This window comes from Tamandua tetradactyla, chromosome 13 (assembly GCF_023851605.1).
Source record: "Tamandua tetradactyla isolate mTamTet1 chromosome 13, mTamTet1.pri, whole genome shotgun sequence".
NCBI classification, from domain to species: domain Eukaryota; kingdom Metazoa; phylum Chordata; class Mammalia; order Pilosa; family Myrmecophagidae; genus Tamandua; species Tamandua tetradactyla.
In genome coordinates this window covers 61,046,022-61,065,662 of record NC_135339.1, presented here as the reverse complement: position 1 = coordinate 61,065,662, position 19,641 = coordinate 61,046,022, and the positions used below count along the sequence as shown (strand labels likewise).

Genomic DNA, 19,641 nt, shown 5'->3' with positions numbered 1-19,641 from the left:
TTCTCTCTTCCCCCTTTCAGTCGAGGAGGTTTTTTCAATCTCTTGATGCTGAGTCCCAGCTCATTCTAGGATTTCTGTCCCCTGTTGCCAGGGAGGTTTACATCCCAGGGAGTCATGTCCCATATTGAGGTGGGGGGGCGGTGAGTTTGCTTGCCGTGTTGGCTGAAAGAGATGGGCCACATCTGAGCAACAAAAGAGGTTCTCTGCGTTGACTCTTAGGGCTTATTTTAACTAAGCTTAGCCTATCCTTTGCAGGGATAAGTTTCATATGAACAAACCCCAAGACTGAGGGCTCAGCCTTTTGATTTTGTTGAGACTCTCACAATTAATATGTTAGGAGAGACTAAGAGTCAAGAAAAGGAGTATGTGAGAAGACCCATAGATGTATTCGGTCAAGGTATAGCATCCTAGGAATAAATATCAGAGTACCAAAGAAACGTCATCACAGTTTGATCAGGAGAAAGCTAATTGGTTAATTTAACTGAGAAGTGATGAAAATATGAGCCAATTAGAAGGGGCTAAGGAGGGAGATGAGAGAGAAGGAAGATATGAAGGCAATTGAAACATAACAAAGAATTAGACACTAATAAAAGTCTTAATAGTGACTAGGGGAGGATAAATAGAACAAAATGAAGGTTTTACTTTAGAATTTTAAAAAACAAAACACTGAATACAGTCCAAGGGAGGCAGAAATTGAAAATGGCAGATAGGTTCTAGGAGTGAAAAAGCAGAGGCTAGCACATCACACTGTATGCCCCTTCATTTTCCAAAGTCCTATACAAATGAAATCAAGGTTATTAGGACATCCAGGGTAATCTCAGAGAGGAGTAGAAATGCCCAAAAAGATTTCATGAAGAGTATATATTTTTAAAAAGTGGGGGACTCTCACCTAGTTGCTGTGAAAGGGCTATATCTTGCCTGATATGATTAGAACTGAGACATGTTTGGCTAATTAAAACACGTAATACAAAATCATACAGTATAATATATACCATAAACTTTCAGACTTAAACATGAACTTGTAATATATATATATATATATATATATATATATATATATATATATTTTTTTTTTAATGAAGAACCTGGATCCTTTCTTTGACTATGAGTCCCCTGATTCGAGTTCAAACTTCAGTTCTCTTACTCAGCCCTACACTGATTTTTCAATTCATTTTCCGTAAAGTGTGGGAATTTAGACACATACAAAGCAATTTACATTGCAAAACTTTATAGATATTTGTGATATTCCCCCCCAATTTTTATATTTGTCTTACTCCCACCTAAATAAACAGTAATTTAATTTTTAAGCAGTCCTCTTTATCAAGCTTTTCCAAGGCATTCAGTCTAGTTTTCATTGGAACAACTATCTTTTCTCATATTTCACTGGTTTACGTAATTTCAAATTATATCAAGTATTTATAATAACAGATGTAGCTGGGTATAAATAGGTTTGGGAACCTTCACAATTGACTTTGATACACACTACTTCTAAGCTCTTGGTAGCAGAAAAAAGTATGTGGCCATTCTAGAGAGAGGCATTACCACTGGCGCATTTGGGGTGCATGGGTATACACCAGCATGTTCTCCAGAGGGAATGGGAAATACCTATTACTCTGATGAATGACTTTTAGTGGAGGTTAAAGCTCTACCCAAGAGCTTCTTCCTATGCTCTTAAAAGTTGGTGGCTTTGCTATCCAAAAAGCAAATGACAAGGGTAGGGTAAAGATTCCTTTATTAGGTAGGAGAAATTAGGGACAGATTGGAGAATTTTTCTGATGCTAATAGTAAGAGAATATAGTAAGAGAACTGTTAATCTCAGGGGAGGAGGGTCTAAATTATCAGACTTGTACTTTCTCTTTTAAAAATTGTTTTAATTATATGTATTTCTTTGATCAGAAGAAGTGATAAAGATGGGGAAAATAGGAAGAATGAAATAGAGCTATAAGTACTGACAAAGAAAGATTGGTAATATATCACTAAATAAAAAAAACCAGGATACAGAACAGGCTTTAATTAATATATGATATAATATGATCTCTATTAGGTAATTTTAAAAATACATTCATATTTGTAAAGTCTCGGAGGATGAATACTAATTTTTAATACTATTAATTTTGGGGGGAATGAGATTTTAGGGACTCTTTCACTTTTAACTCTATGTAGTTTTAATTTTTCAATAAAAAGGTAAAAACCTTGTAAAGGTTTGAGAAGAAAGTGGTTGGTAAACTGTTTGGCAGTATATACTAAAATAAATATTATGAACATGTATATATCTTAACACCCAATAATCCTAAGCATATACCCTACAGAAATGTATACATATGCTTACCAAGAGATATGTGCTAAAATGTTTATAGCAGCATTATTCTTAATAGCCAAAAACTGGAATCTGTTCATATGCCCATCAACAGTAGAATGAACCAAAATAAGTTTTGGCATATTCACATAATGGAATAATGTATAGCAATGAGAATGAACCAAACTGCAATTACATGTAACAGTGCATAACTCTTAGAAACATAATTTCAGCACAAAATGAGAATGAACAGTTTACAACATCAACAATAGATGAATCCCAAAATAATTTTGAGTATATAAAACACAAAAGAGTGCATTTTGTATGAGTCCATTAATAGAGTACAAAACCACACAAAACTAATCTCTGCTGTTAGAAGTCAGGATAGTGGTTTCCCTTGAGGGGAGGTAGTGCCTGGAAGAGAACACAAGGGGAGCACAAGGGAATGATAGTAATATTCTGTTTGTTTTATATGGGTGCTGGTTACAAACATATATTCTGTTTGTGATTCATTGAGCTATTTATTTTTGTATGCTTTTTTAATATTTGGATTATACGTCAATAAAAAGTTCATCTGAAAAAAGTTAACCTGACTAGTATTAAATACTTAGAATTAAGTATTTATGGTGCTATATGTGGTAATGTAGATAGGTCATGATTCCTGGGATACTGGGGATATAGGAGGGTATGGGAAGGAAGAGTCAGGTAGTGAGAACTCCTGATAACTCAGTTCCTCAGAGAGGACAGTTGAGCAGACATTTCAATCTTGTTTAAATTCCTTCTTTTTTTGGTTCTAGGGTCTGTTAGGATGGTATATGGTGAAAAGTGGACTAGAAGAAAAACCGGATTCCCATGACATCCCTCGGGTCAGTCAGTATCGCCTCGCTGCCCACCTGGGATCAGCCCTTGTTCTTTATTGCATCAGTTTGTGGACCTCGCTCTCGTTGCTGCTCCCTCAGCACAAGGTGAAAGTCAGTCTATTTAAGCACATCTGCAGAGATGCTGATAGGGTTAGGGAAATGGGAATTCAGGTTCTAATGGGAAGCTATCATTCAAATGCTTGGATTCCTTTTAAGTAAAAATGTGTCAATAGACCAAACTAGATATAACCAAAGCTTCAAGAAACATTGAACCTTGAGACTACAAAGAAAAATATGCAGTTATTCTACTGAGCTGCAGCACCTCATTCAAAGGAATTGAATAGGTGCTGAATATTTTGTCAGCATCATCTATTGGTGATAACACAAATTTTAGTAAAAATGTGGGAAGGAGTCCCGAAAGCAGGAGCTATCCAAAGCACTTTAATTCTAATTCCCTGAAGGATAGATGGTGGTTGGCAAAGGGAAGAAGGCCAGAACAGGAGCTATTTCTGAACCTTTGGGGGTGTGCAAGAACTGTGTTGCGTGTTGGTTCTTCAGATAGTGACCTACCTACCATTCATCAAGTCTAACAAGATAGTAAATCTTAGGGATCTTTTTCAAAATAATTTCATCTGCATGCTCATTAAAGGAAAATAATAGTTTTTATATTTAATGCTTTGATTTACATGCAAGGTATAAACTTTTTTTAGAAGCCCTTGTTTATAATAGAGGTCTTGAGATACCATATCCCTATAGGCCATTTCTTTTATAGCATTAAAAAAAAATGAGTAATATATTAAGTCTTGAAATCTTGGGTTGATCTGGATATACTGTTTATGGAGAGAAGTTTGAGATGACAGAAGGACTCTTCAGTAGAGTCAGCCAGTAGGTATTTGGAGCTACTGGCTTGGATCCTAGGAGAAAGCTCAAAACTGGAGATGTAGACTTGGCAGTCATTCACAGGGATGCCAGATTGGGTTTAATTTTGATGTTAGACAATCCACATCTGAGCAATTCCTGTTCTTCTGACTTTCAAAGCCAAATTTCTAAAATGCATTGCCTACATCTTCTACTTCCTGACAACCATTCTTTTAAACTCCTTTTATCTGGTTTATCCACCTACCTCCTCTATATTCTTACATTCACCCACACACTAAACATATACCCAAAACTCGTAAACACAGTCTCTCTCTACTGAAATCGTACCAATATCTTTCTAATTATCAATGAATTGTTTTTCTCTTTTTACTTATTTATATTCTACCTAGTTACAGTAAGGATTTAAGATGATAGTCACTTCGCTATATGTTGTGCTATGCTGTTCAACACAATGGCTCCCAGCCACATGTGGCTATTTAAATTTTAGTCACACTAGCCACGTTTCAAGTCCTCATGGGACTAGTAGCTGCTGTATTTAAGAGTGCAGATGTAAAGCATTTCCATCATCACAGGAAGTTCTGTTGGACAGCATTGATAGATTATCCTGTGATATTTCAGTAATGAAACCTATTTTTCATATACTAAATTGCAAATCATTTGAGGATATGACTCTGACTTAATTCCTTTGTATCTTCATAGTTACCCATTTATAAAATTCTGAATAAATGTTGTTGGTTCACTGAGTAGTATCAGAAGTTGGCTGTAGTAAAAATAAAAACAGATTTATTGTGACTTTACCAAAAACACTAAGTACAAGAATCTCCACTCTAGATATTTTGTATAATTTTAATTTTGACTGTATTTGCTAAGCACTCAATATCATACACAATATTAAAATCCAGCCCCATATCTTAAGCTACATCATTTCAACCATGGCAAAGCGTATTTCCCTGAATAATGCAAATCATTCAGCTAAACAAATGTATGTTGAGTACCTATATTCTACACACTTGGCTAGGATTACCGTAGTAAATAAGACAGATGGCAGTTCCTGCCTTCACAAAACTTACAGAATGGCAGAGAAGACAGAAAGTAAAAGTATATCTGCTGGGATTACTTATAGTTTGGGCAGAGTCAGGGAAGATCTGACCTTAACTTGTCACTTGATTTTGATCTTAGAGATCTTTTCTACCTCGTTGTTCCTGCAATATAGTTTATCTGAGTGATTTTCTTTCTTATTTAGTTGCCTGAAACCCGTCAACTCCTATGGTTAAGACGATTTGCTCATGGCACAGCAGGTCTAGTGTTCCTTACAGCTCTCTCAGGTAGGAGTCTTCTCATAAAAGATGCCTATTTCTCATTCCACCCTAGAAAGGGATTTCTTACTTAATACTTTGTCCTTCCTCCTATATCCTTGTATTTCCCTTTCACCTGCTTCTCTCATACCCATAATCTTTACTTTCTGTTCTCTATTTTTTTCTCCCTTCCAAGAATCCTACTTTCCAGTCAGTTCAGCAAAATATTGAGTGTTTACCTGGATCCAGACTGCCTAGATTCAAATCTTGGCTCCACCATTTATTAATTTCATGATTTGGGCAAGTTGTATAAACTCTCTTGGGCTCAGTGACCTCATCTGTAAAATGGAAATGATGCTAAAAGTATGAGTAATATATGTAAAGTGCTTAGAACAGTACCTGACATAGCAAAGGCTATTCAGGAATTAGCTGCTATTATTATGGGAAAAAAAAGTTATATTATTATTACATTACACCAACATGCATCAGACAAAAGATCTGCCTCAATGATAATCTAGGGTAGAGAGTTCAGCAGAACAGAGAGACCAACATGGGTCTTTCTCATTCTCTAAACCACATTGGCTTCTACCTCTTTCATTCTAGAATGGCACTATCAAAGTAACCACTAGCCTTGGGTGGCTATTTAACTTTAAGTTAGTTTAAAATTAAGATTTTAAATTTAATTCCTTAGTTATATTGGTCACATTTCAAGACTTGGTTGCCACATGTGGTAGTGCTGTTGTTTTAGACAGCATAGATAGAGAACATTTCCATCATTGCAGAAAGTTTTATTAGACAGCATTGCTCTAGAACAAAAATAATATTGATTCCAACCAATGAACCACCCAATTCCCCCCACCCTTATTTTCTGATGGAAGAGCATGAATTTTGGCTTTATAAACAGCATTCACAAAAATAAGTAATGGGACCCAAACTTTCTTGAATCCTTTGATCATAAATAATGGACCAGTCATTCATTAATTCATGGACACTCTCTCTCTTTATGTATTTAGCCAAGATTTAGTTTACGTTCATTCAACAAGCATTTACTGAGCACTTACTATGTAAATGGGGAAGAAAGATAAACAATAAATATATAATATTCAGGTGGTATCTGGTACTGTAAAGAAAATGAAAAAGCATAGAGAGAGGTAGGACAGGGAATGCCATTTTATATAGAATCATCAAAGAAGATCTTTTTGATAAGGTGACATTTGAGTACAGGCCTGAGGCAGTAAGTAAATTGTGCAGAAATCTAGTAAAGAGCATTTCCAGAGATCACTGGTTTCCAATGCTGGGTAGAAGGGGGCAGGCTTTATAATCTCTAAGGGAGTTTTTCCAAACTAATATATCTCTCCCTCCAGTGCTTGTAGTCTGTTCCTCTAGGGGAAGCATGCCAAAATTTGGGGGTGGAACAGGTGAGGATGCAGTTTTTGTTTTTGTTTTTTTAATTTCCCTGGTGATTCTGATATGTATTACCTGTTTGACAACCCCTACTATGGATATTTCTATAATTTGCTGATAGTTCCTTTTGTCTGTGGCAAAACTAGCATTTGGTCTCATCTCTCTCGCATTTTAATAAATGCCAATTTACCTTGGAATACAGGAGCTTTTGTGGCAGGCCTAGATGCCGGGCTTGTTTACAACTCCTTCCCCAAGATGGGAGATTCCTGGATCCCAGAGGATCTCTTTACCATCTCCCCCATCCTGAGAAATGTTTTCGAGAATCCCACCACAGTGCAGTTTGATCACCGTATACTGGTAAGTCTGGCTGGTGGTTACCTGCATGGGAAGCCTCACAGCCTTGCAGTGACAGTGAAGTACTGAAAGCAACAGTGAGAGGGGAAATTAGGAACTATGTTTCTTTATCTTTTCAGAATAAATTCTAGTAACAGTTCTCTAACCTGATGTTTTTGTACTTATTACCCACATTCCTTCCATCCAGTATCTGGCTTCTAGGACACTGCCGGCTTCCCAAGTTTCTAATATGACTTTTGTCACCTGGGAAGTGATAACCTCCCTCAGTCTGCATACACACAGGAGAATCATTTTAGCAGAAATGATGTTGAGTAGAGAAGAGAATGCAAAGACAATGACTGCTGAGCACATAATTTTTTTCATTTCATTTAAGCTAATATTTATTAAGGGACTGCTATGGGCTGTATTAAGATTGGCTGGGCAGCCTGAGCTGTCATGGAGCAGCAAGGAGATCAGCAAGGAGCAATAGTACTATTAAGTAATGCAAGTGGGAGTGATGGGGTCAAGGCTGCATGGTGGGAGTGGGACTTGAAAAGAATGGTTAATCTGAGAGAGGTTTTAAAGGAATCGATTATGAATAATATTCGGCTGTTAGAATAAGTGACGATGGCTCAGCAGGCAAGAATGCTTGCCTGCCATGCCAGAGGACCTGGGTTCGATTCCCGGTGCCTGCCCATGTAAAAAAAAAAAAAAGTGACGAAAGGTCAGAGGAGATCCTGATATTTCTTCACTAGTGTGCCTAAAACATGACCCACAGAAATGGGACTATTGGAGTAAACATTGAGCTTATCCTCCTCATAGGAGGATATCATCAGAGTAACATATATTTAAATGTCAAATGATGATGGTATATATATCCCAAGAGCACAGCCAAAAGACTTGGATATCTGAAGGGAATGCTAGGGCTCAGGCAGATTACTTTGTATGGGCTCAGTCCCTACTTCCACAGAACATTTTGGAATAAGTAAAGTCTGGTTAACATTGTCGTCCTGGGCAGCTCTGAAAAGGAGGTGAAATAGATACAGAAATAAAATAGAAAAACATTCTGTCTGTGATTTATATATGTAAGTATGTATGTATTTCTTTCCAGTCTATTAAAATATGCGTATGTACATATATAAGTTATATACATGTGAGTGTGAGTGTGTATATATATATATATACATATATATGAGTTTTATATCATATTTTGTTTTCCCCACTGAAGAATAGCTTGTGTTTTCTAATAACATTAAATAATCTTTATTAAAAAAGAAAAAAGAAAACCATTCTCTATGACATCATGGAAGAGGGAAGGAACCTTGTTGTTCTGAAGGTGTGGGAATGAATGAGACTTTTGGTCTTTTTTTAGGAATAACTGGCAGCACTACTACGTCCTCCTCTCAGCCCATACAAATAATAAGACTCATATACTATGCCCTAGGGTCGGCCCTACCTTAAAAAAAATCTTAGATTGGAGATAAACTTAGTGATGAGGATACAAAGAGTGACTTTAGTGAGGGTCACATCTTGGGGACACCCACATCTGAAGATGAATAAAATCACAAAGAGAGTGAATGTATAGAAAGTACTGTGTGGAGAAACTTTAGATGGAGGCTGTACAACACCAACATTTAAGTAGCAAGCATAAGAAGAACTGAGGAGGAGGATTCAGAGGTAGAAATGCACAGGGGTTATTGGGACTGATACAGCAAAGTTTGGCACTTGCTCAGGGTCCTAGAGGAGTTACTTATTAGGTGAACAGAAACCAAGAAGGTGGAAAATTTCTTACTGGTACTTGTGATGAGACAGTCTTTCCTCCCTGCAGGGAATCACTTCAGTCACTGCCATTACAGTGCTCTACTTCTTCTCCCGGAGGATTCCCCTTCCTCAAAGGACCAAGATGGCAGCAGTGACTCTACTGGCTTTGGCATATACACAGGTATAAACTACTACTTTTTGGCTTGGGGGTGGGGTGGGGGTGGGGGAGGGTCCCTAAAACAAAGTTAAGAAAGAAGGGTGACAGACTAGGAGAAAATATTTTCAATATTTGTAACTAACTAAAAGATTAATAGCCAGAAAATAAAATAAGGACATCAGTATACAGTTCTCAGAAGATGATGAATGGCCAATAAGCATGAAAATCTATTTAACTTCATTCATGATCAAGGAGAGGGAATTAAAATAATGGGTATCATTTTGTGCCTCTCAGATTGGAAAAAATGTAAAAGAATAGTCAGCTATTGGCGTGGGAATAGGGAGATGGATATTTTCATATATTCTTAGTGAGAGCATGAGTTGGTATAGCTTTTTTCAGAGGGCAGTTTAGCAGTATTTTTTAAAATGTTAACTATATAATCCGTTGACACAAAAAATTGATTTACTAATGTCTGCCCTAAAGATATCTGAATGCACAAAGAGCTATGTACAACAAAATTAATTATAGTATTATAATAGTGAAAATTAGAAACAACCTAAATGGTTAAACAAACAACTCTGGTACATCCATGTTGTAGAATATTGTACATCAGTTTAAAATAAGATCTCCAGATGTAATGTTAAGTGAGTAAAAGCAAGTTGCAGACACTATATATTTTTAAAAGCACAAAATTGTATGTTTCCTCTCTAAAAGTTTAAACAAAATTACAAATACATAGAAACTGGCGACAGTGGCTACCTTTGAGGAGAGGAACTGGGATAGGGGAAAGCTTAAATAAAGGGAATCTTAGGTTTATCTGTTTTGTTTGAATGTCACCCATTGTAATGTGAAATTAAAACTATACATATTAATGTTTTGATGAAAGAATCTGGAGGTTTGTGTATCTAGCTTTCCATGCCTAGTCATTTTTAGTTCCAAATTTGTGGTCACCTTTCTTCTTGCTTTCCTTCTGTCATAATAGGTGGGCTTGGGCATTACCACTCTGCTGATGTATGTTCCAACTCCTTTGGCTGCCACTCACCAGTCAGGCTCCTTGGCTCTGCTCAGCGTTGCCCTTTGGCTCATGAACGAACTCCGACGCATCCCAAAATAATTCTCAGAGGATCAACTTCCTAGTACTGAAACTGCTTTTGAGAGCTCGTTATAGAGCACAAGAACTTAGGCTTTTCTAAGAGGATCACCTTGGTGCATATCAAGTGGTTTCCAAAATTGGTTAATTTATTTAAAACTTTTTGCCTGGTTTTGAAACAAAGTCACTGGATCAAGAATGTCATTGCTTATGATTTCTGCTAAAAGGTTCCTTTGTAAATCAAATAACTTTCATATTGAAAATCAGGTTTAGCATGAAGAAAAAAATGCCTATTGTTTACTCCTTTAATAGGTTGTCTCAGATTTCAGTGTTGAGATGCTCTTGGTCTCCGGAGTCTGGAATTCTGCCTAAGTGGAAATGTTTTATCATCTTCATTTTCCATCAGGTGAAGGAAGATTCAGAGGGAAGGATTGCGTATCCAAGAGTCAGCTAGCCTTTAGCAAGAAATAGCTAGTGCCTTCTAGTATCCCAATTTTCAAAAAACGGAGAAAGGGTAGATTTGATAAGCTTAATGTCTATATTTAGCAAGAGGTTTTTTTTATTAATTTTTCTAATTTTTTTTGAAATACCAAAAAACACCAAACTAACACAAACATTCATAATTTTTGAGCATTTCGTTCTACATATATAATTAGTAATTCACAATATCATCACATATTCATCATCATGATCATTTCTTGGAACATTTGCATCTATTCATAAAAAGAAATAAAAAGAAAATACATACCATACCCCTCACCGATCACCAGCATTTCACTCTAAATTTATTTTAACATTTGTTCCCCCTAGTATTCATCTTTATTCCATATGTTTTACTCGTCTGTTGATAAGGTAGATAAAAGGAGCGTCAGACACAAGGTTTTCACAATCACATAGTCACATTGTGAAAGCTGTATCATTATACAATCATCTTCAAGAAACATGGCTACTGGAACACAGCTCCACATTTTCAGGCAGTTCCCTCCAACCTCTCCACTACATCTAGACTAACAAGGTGATATCTATTTAAGGCGTAAGAATAACCTCCAGGATTACCTCTCGACTGTGGGATCTCTCAGCCATTGACACTTATTTTGTCTCATTTCACTCTCTCCCTTTTGGTCGAGAAGGTTTTCTCAATCCCCTGATGCTGAGTCTCAGCTCATTCTAGGGGTTTTCTCAGTCCCTTGATGCTGAGTCTCAGCTCATTCCAGGATTTCTGTCCCAGATTCCCAGGAAGGTCCACACCTCTGAGAATCATGTCCCATGTAGACAGGGGGAGGGCGAGTTTAGGAAGAGGTTTTGTAAGTACTTGGAAAAGGAAGTAATTACTAGTAACTCACTTGGATTCATCAAGCACTACCCTAATTCCTCTTGCTAGTGCTGTTAAATCACTAAGTCAGAGGAATGGAATAGATGGTATAAATTGGTTCCTAAAAGGCAGAAAAGTATTTCATAACAGCCTTATGGATAAGAAAAATATGGCCATGATGGTAGCACATGGAAGTCTATTTAGATGTTTAAACAAGTTGTTGATTAATGAAGTATGTAATTTTGGTCTCTTGGTATTTCACAGTGCTTTATCTTATTCAGCTTTTATTAAAATCAGTTATTTGGATGAAGGCATCAAAAACATCAGATCTGAGTATAGAACAATCCAACATAGCTAACGTAATAGAAGACAGTCACAACTGAAAACAGCCCCAGAATGATATCATCAAGATGAAATTAAACAGATTATAAAGCCTTCATTAAAATTAAATAGGTTATATACGTTTGGGGTGGAGAAACCTGACTTCATAGCATTTCATATGAAAAAGACTGAAACTCTGAGTTTCAGTGAGTCCTGCAGTGTAAGCTAGGGAAACCTTTCTCAGGTAGTTCTTAGCAAAACAGAGGTAGACAGTTTGGCTTCAATTTTTCAAAAAATTCTGGACCCTGGTGGGTTTATGCTATTGCCTAGCATTCTAGAGTTGTCGTTTTTATTCACTGTTTCAAAGCTCGCTCACCCTAGATTCTCAACTTCTACCACATTAGAATCTTCTTAAAATTCTAAAGTCCAAGCCTTACCCTAGATTAATTAAATCATAATCTCTGGGAGCAATAATAGGCATCTGGATTTTTTACATTCGCCAGTTGATTCCTATGTGCAGACAGGTTTGGGAATCTCTAGTTTAGTCCCTGATTGCCTCGTTTCCTTAAGAAAACCCTGACCAGCTTGTTCCCATTCACTTCTGAATTCTTACCCCAACCTATCTTATTTAATATGTTATGTTGATCCTGTTAGTGTGTTACAGGATATCATTTCTTCTAACTAGCAGAACTCTGTAAAGAAAAGGAATTGCAATCATTGGAACAGATACCCATACCATCTCATCTACAGACCCAGACATTACTTAGTTAATAACAACCAGCAGAGGGCAGAATGATCCAACCCAGAAAACTACATGCTAACAACGCTACATTTCCTGCCAAGAAAGTAGCAACTTATGAATAAAGTAAGTTTAAGTTTCATGTTTTACTTTATTTTTCTTTTATTAAAGATGATTGAATAGGTTTGGGAAAACATCTGGTTGCTTTTAGATACATAACTATTATGTCTGATTATTAGCTCCTGGTGAACAGGGATTATCTTAATTACCTTTTTATTTGCAATATCCCAGCACCACCAGATACACCAAATATTGAATGAATGCATGAAAAGTGGATAATTATAGATCGACATCCCAAACACCTCTTTCAATAAAAGAAAAATAGGTATTATAAAACCATAAAGTGGAATGAAGTTCTGATAGATGCTACAACATAAATGAACCTTGTAAACATTATGCTAAGTGAAATAGGCCAGACATAAAAGGATAAATATTTCATGATTCCTCTTATATGAAATATCTAGAATAAATGAATTCAAAGAAATAGAAAGTACATTAAAGATTACAGGGTCTGGAGGGGGTGGTTGGAAGAATGAGAAGTTTTTACTTAATGGTTTACAGTTTCTACATGGAGTGATGAAAAATTTTGGTAGTAGATAATGTTGATGGTAGTAACAACATTGTAAATGTAATTAATACCACTGAATTGTACACTTAAAAATGGTTAAATAGCAAATTTTATGTTATGTATATGTTACCATAATATTTTTTTTTTTGTATGGGCAGGCACCAGGAATTGAGCCCAGGTCTCCAGCATGGCAGGCGAGAACTCTGCCTGCTGAGCCATGTGGCCTGCCCACCACAATTTTTAAAAAAGGATTAAATGTATTTCCTTAATATTTTCAAAGATCTCAGTAATTCTATCAAATCTCAAAGTTTTTAAAATATCAAAAGAAATTAAAACACATTGCTTTCTTTAATCTATCAGCTTAGATGGTTTTGACTTTATATAACTAATGCTGTCCACTATGGCAGGGGTAATGATTAGCTACTGCCTAAAGTGATGCTGGTTGTAAGACCAACACTGATGATTATACTATAAGGATAACCCGTTTATGTGCAGCTATGATTATGGTCCTAGAATGAGCGGTGGGCTATATATATCAGCAGATATATCAGAAACACTCATGTCTTTGCATAAGAGAAAAGGCATGGCTACCTCTTTAACATGTACTGCACATTTTGCTCAACACTGACTTAGTGTGTTTATTACTGGGAATTTGAAGAACTGTATTCAGCAAAATTATTGTTTAATTTGAAGAATTTGAAAAGCATACCATCGTAGCAGCCCCAAGAAGTGATCCAATACAGGCAGCCTTTGGTTTTTCAAAGTGAGAATGGAGTCTCTAATTCTGGATCATAATAGAGGAATGCCTTTCAACCCAAACTGCAGAGTCCACTGCGGAAGGCAGAAATAGTAAAGGAGATAAGGCAAATACTTCAGGACTTCAACTAAAGGGGAATCATGGACTGAGAATTTTAAAACACAGTAAGAGAAAAAGACTTTTAAGAAGTTAGTAAGGGGAAGGGTCTTCACCACCAGCAGCTTAAACAGGCCAAACTCTGGTAGGTGCCTTGTAGGAGGGGCCTCTTAAGAAAGGACCAGAACTACCTGAGAGTGAAGGAGGAGTGGTGTATGAGAGGCTGCCCAGCTTAAAAAGGAGAGGCTGAGGAACAGGCTTGCCTGAAGTCATACGTATTATGACTACAAACATCCTGTGATTTGATTTTTTTTTTCAACTTTGGTTTTTATAAAAATGGCAAGCAGTGGTTAAATACATTTTAAAAGCAGAAAGCCTTTATAGTGAAAATAATGATTCAGTATTAACAAAAAAAAGGATCTTATTGCTTACACTTCCAGAAAAACAAAAGGAAGAAATAACAGGTAGTTATTCCCTTTCTAATAATAACAGTACTGACAAACTGGTAAGTAATGAAATATTAGGGCAAAAGGGAAACACTTATGTCATAATACAAAAGACGTCTATTAGGATATTTAAAAAAGAGGAAGTAGACAAAGCAGCTTAAAAATGAAGCTTTTAATAAGCCACCTATAAAGAAATGACATGCATAAATGAAACCAGAAGATAGGCAAGACATCCAAACAGGGCACTACAACTTTTCAACTTTAATGAGGTCCAGATGATAAGAAGGCCAAAAGCAAGGCCATAGGAATATATATAGAACAGTTCTAAAAGTTTCAGGTATTTTCATTCAGTTTGCAAAAGTTTTGCTATCTTTTATTATTAATCAAAAGAGCCAAAACTTCTGGTTTTCAAATCCTCATTTTTTAAACAGTAATATGTTTTATATCACCAATAAAATCTTCACAAGTTTGACAGAAACATGTGGCCCAAATGACAAGATTCTGAAACTTGTATAACCTAACTTGTATAACTTGGGAGAATTTGAAACATCCCCTGCTACTTCTACTTCAATTCTTTATCCCAATCGAAATGAAGTTACACAACATACCACAAGCAAAAAGGTAAATTAAATACTAATTGTGAGTAGTTTGAAAAGAATTTTAAAGACAGCAAAAGGAAACAGAATTGTAATTCTGTAAGGGAATCTGGAAACTGCCCAAGAATTGCAACCAAATTACCTAATGAGGTAGATCTAACAGGCATTTATTCTTTAAATGATTTCGATTATAACCATCACATGAACTACTTGGATACTGTGGTTAAGAAAATTGTACACAATTAAGCAAATTTTAAAAAGCAGACATCTAAAATTTAAGAGTATAAAAGAAATAAAGAAGTTAGAACACTTCTAGTGAAGAACTGGGTACTTTTGCTACAAAGTATTACTTTCAAATTTTATTCCTAAATGTGGACAGAGCAATCACAAATGAATATCAGAAGCAGTTTTTAAGATTGGACAGGAATAAAGTGGTTAATTGCAACTAGCTATACTATCAAGAATAGATTCTGTTGTAATATACTATTCGGGTAAGATTCTGACAACAAGCATTTCATTGTAATTGTCAGTGGTGTGTTTGGTACAAAACAGAGAAACCTGGAATCCAGGATGGAACTCATTGTGACTAAACAAATTAAAACCTCTCTGGGCCTCAATTTCATCATCCATGAAATCAATGAGGCTGACTAGAAGACCTCTAAATCCATTAAAAATCTCATCTTCTGAAATTTATTTATAATGATTTCTGTTAGAAACTCCAGTCCTACCATCAATCTTAATTAACGTCAGGAGCTATGGATAAAGTAGAAGGCGACCACTGGCTCTTTTAGGGAACCTGGTCTTCTAAACCAAAGGCCAAAAACTTCCAGAAACCATGTCACTCTTCTACTTTCTCTCCTTTCCAGAAACCATATCACACTTTCTCTGCCTTTAGTTCCTCAGGACACTTGTTCTTCCTTTGGAATTAGCCTCAGATTACCTTGTCTAGTCACCTTGTTTTATAGATCAGAAATGAACCAGAAAAGGCAACTGACTTCCCAGAGGCACCAGAGCTAGTTAAAGACAAAACTAGGCCTGGAATCCAAATTTGCTGTTTAAATCCAGTGTTTCTTACACTATATCATACCATCCGTTTTTCTTTCACCCCCTGACAAATGCAAAACACAAAACTAAGAGAATGAGGATAGGGGCAGGCATCTGTTCAGATAACACCAGTGACAAGTACAAGTTATTTTATTTCAGAACAGTAAGTATGGATGTGATAAATGTTAATACCTAAAAAAACTAGCTTAGAGAATGTCCAGCAAACTTTCAGGCATCCACATCTCAATAATCACTGCCCAGGGCCTTTGAAGTTAAAGGAAGTTTCTTAGGCCAAGGAGGGGGAGGGGAAAAATACTTTGGGTTACATTTGGAAAAAAAAAATACAAGGTTCATAGGAAGTTATCAAAATTTCCAAGACCAAGAAAATTCAATTGAAGGAGCTAAAGTAAAGAAAAAATCAAAATGGTATAATCTGGTTCAGAAGTAACTACAACTTAAGTGAATGTAATGCCACATAATTGGGCATTATAAATACTTTGATTATGACATAGATGATGAGAACTCAGAGAAAGGTAATGAATTATGCCACCATTAGACTAATGCAGCATCATTATTATAGGCTACTGGCTCTGATTTGATATTTGTGACCTGTCTCAGTAATAACAAAAGTAATAAAAGAGTTCAGGTTCATTTCTACTGAACTTAGAATTCAGGGGAACCCATGAATTTTATAAAACCACAATTATCTTCACAGGGGAACCACTCAAAATGCAGAACTGCAAACAGAAAGGAAATCTAAAACAAAACAAAAACAACAACTATGAAGCTTTATGACAAGATAGATTGTCTGTACCTAGAAGCAAGAATATTTACTTATGAGAAAGCAATATGAATAAACAATTCATCCTCAAAAAGGAATAAATAAATGGCTTCTCTTTATCTGATGAGATTTCATTTAAAATCAGTTAACTGGGTGGTGCAACAGTGGCTCAGTGGCAGAATTCTAGCCCGCCATGCCAGAGAACCAGTTCAATTCCCAGTAACTGCCCATGTAAAAAAAAAAAATCAGTTAACAGGGGGTAATGAAGTGGCAAAGGAACCAACACCAACAACAAATGTTTAGTTCTTCTGAGAAGTATGATAAAACAGATTTTTTCCTTCTTATTTTTTATACCAAATTCCAGGAAGTCTTACTCACAGTAGCAGACAAGTCTAGACCTCATAATATAAAAATAAGCAGTCAGAATATGACAGACTAAACAAAAACTCAAAGACTAAAATAAGAATAAGAAATACATTTATGCTGAAGAAATTACAAACATAGGTGTCCTGAGTTTCTCAACTTAAAAAAAAACAACATCTGAAAGGTTGTCATAATGATTAAATAATACACATAAAAATTTTTATTAATAGAGTATCTTGTACATAAAAAAATGCTTAACAGATGGTAGCTATTATTATTACAACAGTATGAAGAATAATTTTACTAAAAAAAACCTTCAAATTGGACTAATCAGCATCTCCCTGCTTCAACTTCATTTTGAGCATACGAATGTGATCACTGTTAGCCAATCAGGCAGCTTTTGACTAGATCACTCTCTCACAAGAAAAAACAAAAATAATATTTGGAAACCAAGGTGAGGGGGAATATTACCTGAGTATGTGGCTAGCAAAAACATTTTAACATTATTATAAGCAGCATTCATATCGTGAAGACTCACTCATAGTGACACAAAAATAATAAAAAGTAAAAGAAAAGGCAATCCAAAAGTCTTCAAAATTAAAGGAATTGCTTGTGATGTAAGCCCTAATGCAAAGTAAGAAATATTTCCAAAGAAAACAAGACTCCTCACCTTTTCACTTATCAGTCAAGAATCAGTAGATTTATTTTCATCTCAATTTATTTCTTTTTCTCTGATTTATTATGAAACATGTAATCCCTTTCTATTCCCCATATGGAATTTATTTTCAAAGAATTCCACTATTTTTTATTTAATGTCAGAAGACTTTTTCCCTACTCATCTAACTATAGAAATCAAAGGTCACCAAAAAGAAAAGAAAGCTACTTCAATCATGGGAGCACAGTCAGGGGTGGACATTAAGGGCCCCATATGGGAAAGGATAAAGTAAAAAGATGACTCCATGGAGGAAGGCAAGAATTTTCATGCAATTTAGAGGCGGAGCAGAGCTCCGAAAAGGTAGTAGATGAAAATCTAATTGTGACTTTTCTTCTCTCCTCATTAATGGAAATGCTATTTGAGCAATATCTTAATAGAAGTTCTGAAAGTTTCCAAATGATTTAACAGATTTATCTATTTATTCTAAAGTATAGAACTTGTTCCCTTCAGATATTCCCAGAGTCAGAAATTGAGAAAATTTCTACTTCTCAAAAGAAACTTTAAGAAGTAAGGTTTGTATTGTACAAAATACAATAATTGTATTGACTTCACCCACAATCCTGATATTGCCTTTCCCTTCTTTAAAAACAACCCAAGTACATCCCTTCTCAAACTGCATATTGATGTTAGCAGTGAAGGAATTCTTTTTGAACCTTCCTACTCGGGCTCATAAAGATAAGATAGGCCTAGAGTATAGGGACCTGAAACCTGACAAATACAATTCCCCAATCTCCATCACAGCTTCTCCATCCTACAAGCACACTTATGGCTCAAAAAGAAAATGAATGCCCAAATAGCCTGTGAGGCACATAGACACAGAAAAAATTTCTATCCTAGTCACACCAGGCATCAGGTAAGATATCCTCAAAATTTTCAATGGACCGTCATTAAGAAAGGATTCTACCTTTTAAGATCACATACCAACATCAGCAACACTACTATACTACATCAGGGATCCTGGACCACCCCCATGATGGCTTTGTCAAGTAAGAGGAAGTTGTATTATTTTGGTTGCCTGGAAATTCGTATCTGGTCCACTGAACTACAAAGATCTTGGATCCCTATTAAAAGCTGTGGATCTCCACATAAATGATATCTCTGTTACAGAGAAAGAGAGGGCTGCTGCCCTTCCTAAAATGTCTCCAGCTTAGCATCAAATGCTCCAAATTTAGTTTCAATAAGGCTTCCATTTTGCCCAATGCCAAATCTCATGCTTTATGGCAAGGGGAGAAAAGGCTAGACCCTGGAATGCACCAGACATCCCAGATAAAGGAAAAGAAGTATGCCTCACTTGAACTAAGGTTGGTCCCTTTTGTTAGCACCAATCTCTCAGTTACTTAGTTCTTCACAGACTAGATTACAGCTTCTCTCAGGGAAGAGGACCTGGGTACTGAGAAGGAATTAAAGTAGAAATTCCAAGGTCAAATATCCACAAGGTCAGGCCAATCAGCATCTGAAGCCAGTAGAAGAAAATGGTGGGAAATTCAATAAGCAGCAACTCTGGGGTATGTCAGCTTCTTTAGTCCTGGTCTGGCCTCATGGTCCCACCTGTACCCCAATCATGGGCACCACCTCTTTGATCCACAGCAAATCCAGTGGAGCTGAGGCTCGAGTTTGTCGGTGGTGAATTCGGCGTAGCCGCAGAAGGTATAGGATGATGGCCAGTAACACCACCAGGATGCAAGCAAAGAAGAGATAGTGGTTGTAGACAAAAGAGAGACGGAACCAGCTACCATGGACCTGTCGGACACCTTCCTGCCGTAGATCC

The 19,641-nt window shown here is 36.3% G+C and overlaps 2 protein-coding genes across 4 annotated transcripts in view; one reads left to right on the top strand and one right to left on the bottom strand.

Annotated features, from left to right (window-relative positions):
* COX15 (cytochrome c oxidase assembly factor COX15) overlaps positions 1-13,346 on the top strand; it is a 27,362-nt gene extending 14,016 nt beyond the window's left edge. For 2 of the 3 annotated variants that reach the window (XM_077125715.1, XM_077125714.1), the window contains 5 exons: positions 3,094-3,261; positions 5,279-5,360; positions 6,937-7,091; positions 8,896-9,009; positions 9,968-13,346. In XM_077125715.1, coding sequence (XP_076981830.1) covers positions 3,094-3,261; positions 5,279-5,360; positions 6,937-7,091; positions 8,896-9,009; positions 9,968-10,099 — 651 coding nt within the window. In that variant the 3' untranslated portion in view covers positions 10,100-13,346. The remainder of the gene's footprint in view (positions 1-3,093; positions 3,262-5,278; positions 5,361-6,936; positions 7,092-8,895; positions 9,010-9,967) is intronic. The other variant, XR_013161681.1, reaches the window with a different exon arrangement.
* The window catches only part of ENTPD7 (ectonucleoside triphosphate diphosphohydrolase 7), an 82,664-nt gene continuing 73,635 nt past the window's right edge, over positions 10,613-19,641 (bottom strand). The window contains exon 14 of the mRNA XM_077125713.1: positions 10,613-19,641. Within this exon, the coding sequence (XP_076981828.1) occupies positions 19,410-19,641 (232 nt within the window). The 3' untranslated portion in view covers positions 10,613-19,409.